Genomic DNA, 2,465 nt, shown 5'->3' with positions numbered 1-2,465 from the left:
GTAAGTACTTTTGTATATGTTTTCTTGATTATTTTATTATTATATATATGATGAAATTTAGTAGCGTTTTTTATGATTTTTTTTCATGAATTCGGAAAAATGATAAAAAAGAAACTATGTAGCCATCTATGCATGTACAAGCCGTTAATGAACATCATGTGCATTAAAACTTGTATGATCGTAGATGGCTATTTCATGCGATTTCGTTCTTATTATTTAGTTTTTTTTTTCCGAATTTCAAATATTAGTTTAGAAAAAAAAATCAACGAAATCGTAAACGGATCGAGAGGAAACAATAGATGGCCGTATGCATCTACGATTTTGTGTCTTCAAAAATAAGCAAATTTTTTTTTTCATAGATGATATGAAATCGCAGGTAAGAGCATGAAACCACATGCTGGTTTGTGAAATCAGTTTTTCCGTGGTTTGTTTTGGAAAAAAGCTAAATATTTGGTTATTTTATGAAAACAGATTAAAAATATAATTATATTTATCTTTTTCTCTCTATATATAACACCACAATAATATATTTTTTTGTTTTAAAACTATTTAAGATATTATATGCATTTAGATATGTTCCGACGACTTTTCATTTTAGGAGTTGATAAGCTCACTTTCCTAACTTGAAGCCGTTATTTATGTATTAAGTCAAAACAAAACATCCATAACATTTAAGGTATTGGATTGATTCATGTCTCAATTAAATCCATTAACTCAAAGAACAATACATAACAAATCAATGCTATTCGGTGCAGTTATTAACATTTAGAAGTCTCATTCTTGATGAGATCAAGCAGTCTCCCACATACAATTGACGAAAATACCCCTTCCACCTCCAACAAATTCATAAACCCCTCTACATCTTCCAATTTCCCCCCTCTTTCCAAATACTCCAAAACAATCACAAGTTTATTCTTCACTCCTTCCTCGTATTGCAAAACCCGAAAACATCGTGTTGCATTTTTCATCGCTTCAACACCTTCCAAAACTCGATTCCCCTCAAAATACCCGATCATTAAACAAAACCACGTTCGAAAAGTAGGCGTACCCCCTTTCTCAATTCCACATTTTATAACATCTTCCGCTTTTCCCAAATCGCCCTTCTTAACATAACAATCAATCAAATCATCTATTACTCGGAAATCATACGACAAATCTCTAGTTTCCCATTCTTTACAAATCACCTCCGCTCCTTCAATATCGTCAGATTTCAACAACGATCTTATCATGTTTCTATATCCCGTATTATATATCGTCTCCTTCTTTAAAATATTCCAAATTCGATAAACTTCATCTTTTTCCCCTAATTCTGCGTACATTTTAAGCACTGTATTGAGTGTTTTATACTTATCCTTATTCCCAATCGCCAATTTTTCGACTTGTTTCAATAATTCAAAACCTTTTTCAACTAACCCGACTTTCAAAAACGCGTTTGTTGCGATAATATACGTGTCACAATCCATATCGACATTGGGATTGGCTTCCATTATTTCCATGGTTTTATTTAACCCCTCGGTGTTACGAGTGGATGCGTAGAAGTTTAACCGAAGGGCATATGAGTATTTGTCTCCGTGAATCCCTTTTGTTTCCATTTCTTGAAACAGTGCGTCCATTTTTTTGTAGTTTTTGACACTGTAATAAATACGTGACAAGATATTGTAAGGTAAAGGAGTTGTGAGACCAATGTCACGTAACTTGTGCATTATGGTTTCGGCTTTATCTATGGATTTTTCTTGAGAATAGATGTTGAGAAGGGCGATATCGACCTGAAAGCCTTTGAATATTTGTGAGATGTTGTTGTAGAATTCTTCGGCTTTTTGTAAACCGTGAACTTTATATATCAAATGCAGCCTGCTCATAATGTCGCCTTTTGTAGGGGGTATGTATCGTTTATCAGTCATCCACTCTGATATCTGCAGAAGAAAAAATACAAACCCAATTGAGAACTGATCTAAAATATTGGATTTTATATGTTAGATGTGCAAAATGTGTGAATAAGTTGGGTATCAAGTTCGAATCTAGAACTGTGTAGTGGAATTGGAAGATGAGGAGATTAGAATGAGAACCTCAAGGGCATGTTTGAATCTGTTATACTTCTTCAAGGATTTGATGATGTTATTTAAAGAATCTTGATCGACTTTCCTCCCTTCTCTGACCCATTGATCAAGGACTGGTACAATAGAAATGTCGGGATCACCCACTGGTGAGATCCTTCTGTATAGTGATAACATGGGTGCGTTTTTATTCGGGAATGACGGTGATCTACTTGACGAATTCTTGTTGTTTCTTTCGGTAATCAATGATGGTGCTGCTTGCGTGGGCAATTTGCTTGACGATGAACTGAAGAAATTCTTTAAGGCATTTCGACAAACACCTTGTGTGCGTGAAGTTAAATGAAAAAGCCTCATCCTATCGGTACAGAATTGGTCTGGGGGGTTTATGGCGTCCGTGATTTTGAAACTTCA

General features: G+C 34.6%; 1 protein-coding gene across 1 annotated transcript; it reads right to left on the bottom strand.

Moving 5' to 3' along the window:
- Positions 1 to 692: 692 nt before the first annotated feature.
- LOC145003843 (pentatricopeptide repeat-containing protein At2g20710, mitochondrial-like) lies at positions 693 to 2,465 on the bottom strand. The gene is made up of 2 exons (XM_078962747.1): positions 2,067 to 2,465; positions 693 to 1,913 (listed from the first exon to the last, which is right to left on the bottom strand). The coding sequence occupies exons 1-2, from the start codon at positions 2,406 to 2,408 to the stop codon at positions 759 to 761; spliced, it is 1,497 nt and encodes a 498-aa protein (XP_078818873.1). The 5' UTR covers positions 2,409 to 2,465; the 3' UTR covers positions 693 to 758.

The sequence above is a fragment of the Lactuca saligna genome, chromosome 7 (assembly GCF_052625555.1).
Source record: "Lactuca saligna cultivar CGN05327 chromosome 7, ASM5262555v1, whole genome shotgun sequence".
In the NCBI taxonomy this organism is placed as follows: domain Eukaryota; kingdom Viridiplantae; phylum Streptophyta; class Magnoliopsida; order Asterales; family Asteraceae; genus Lactuca; species Lactuca saligna.
This window is presented reverse-complemented; position numbering and strand designations above follow the sequence as displayed.

What these genes read in the sequence shown, in the direction of transcription:
- LOC145003843 (XM_078962747.1), bottom strand. Translation starts at nt 2,408, where the DNA reads ATGAGGCTTTTTCATTTAACTTCACGCACACAAGGTGTTTGTCGAAAT. An exon ending in GATTCAAACATGCCCTTGAG is followed by an intron (nt 1,914 to 2,066) that starts GTTCTCATTCTA and finishes TTTCTTCTGCAG; the next exon opens with ATATCAGAGTGGATGACTGA.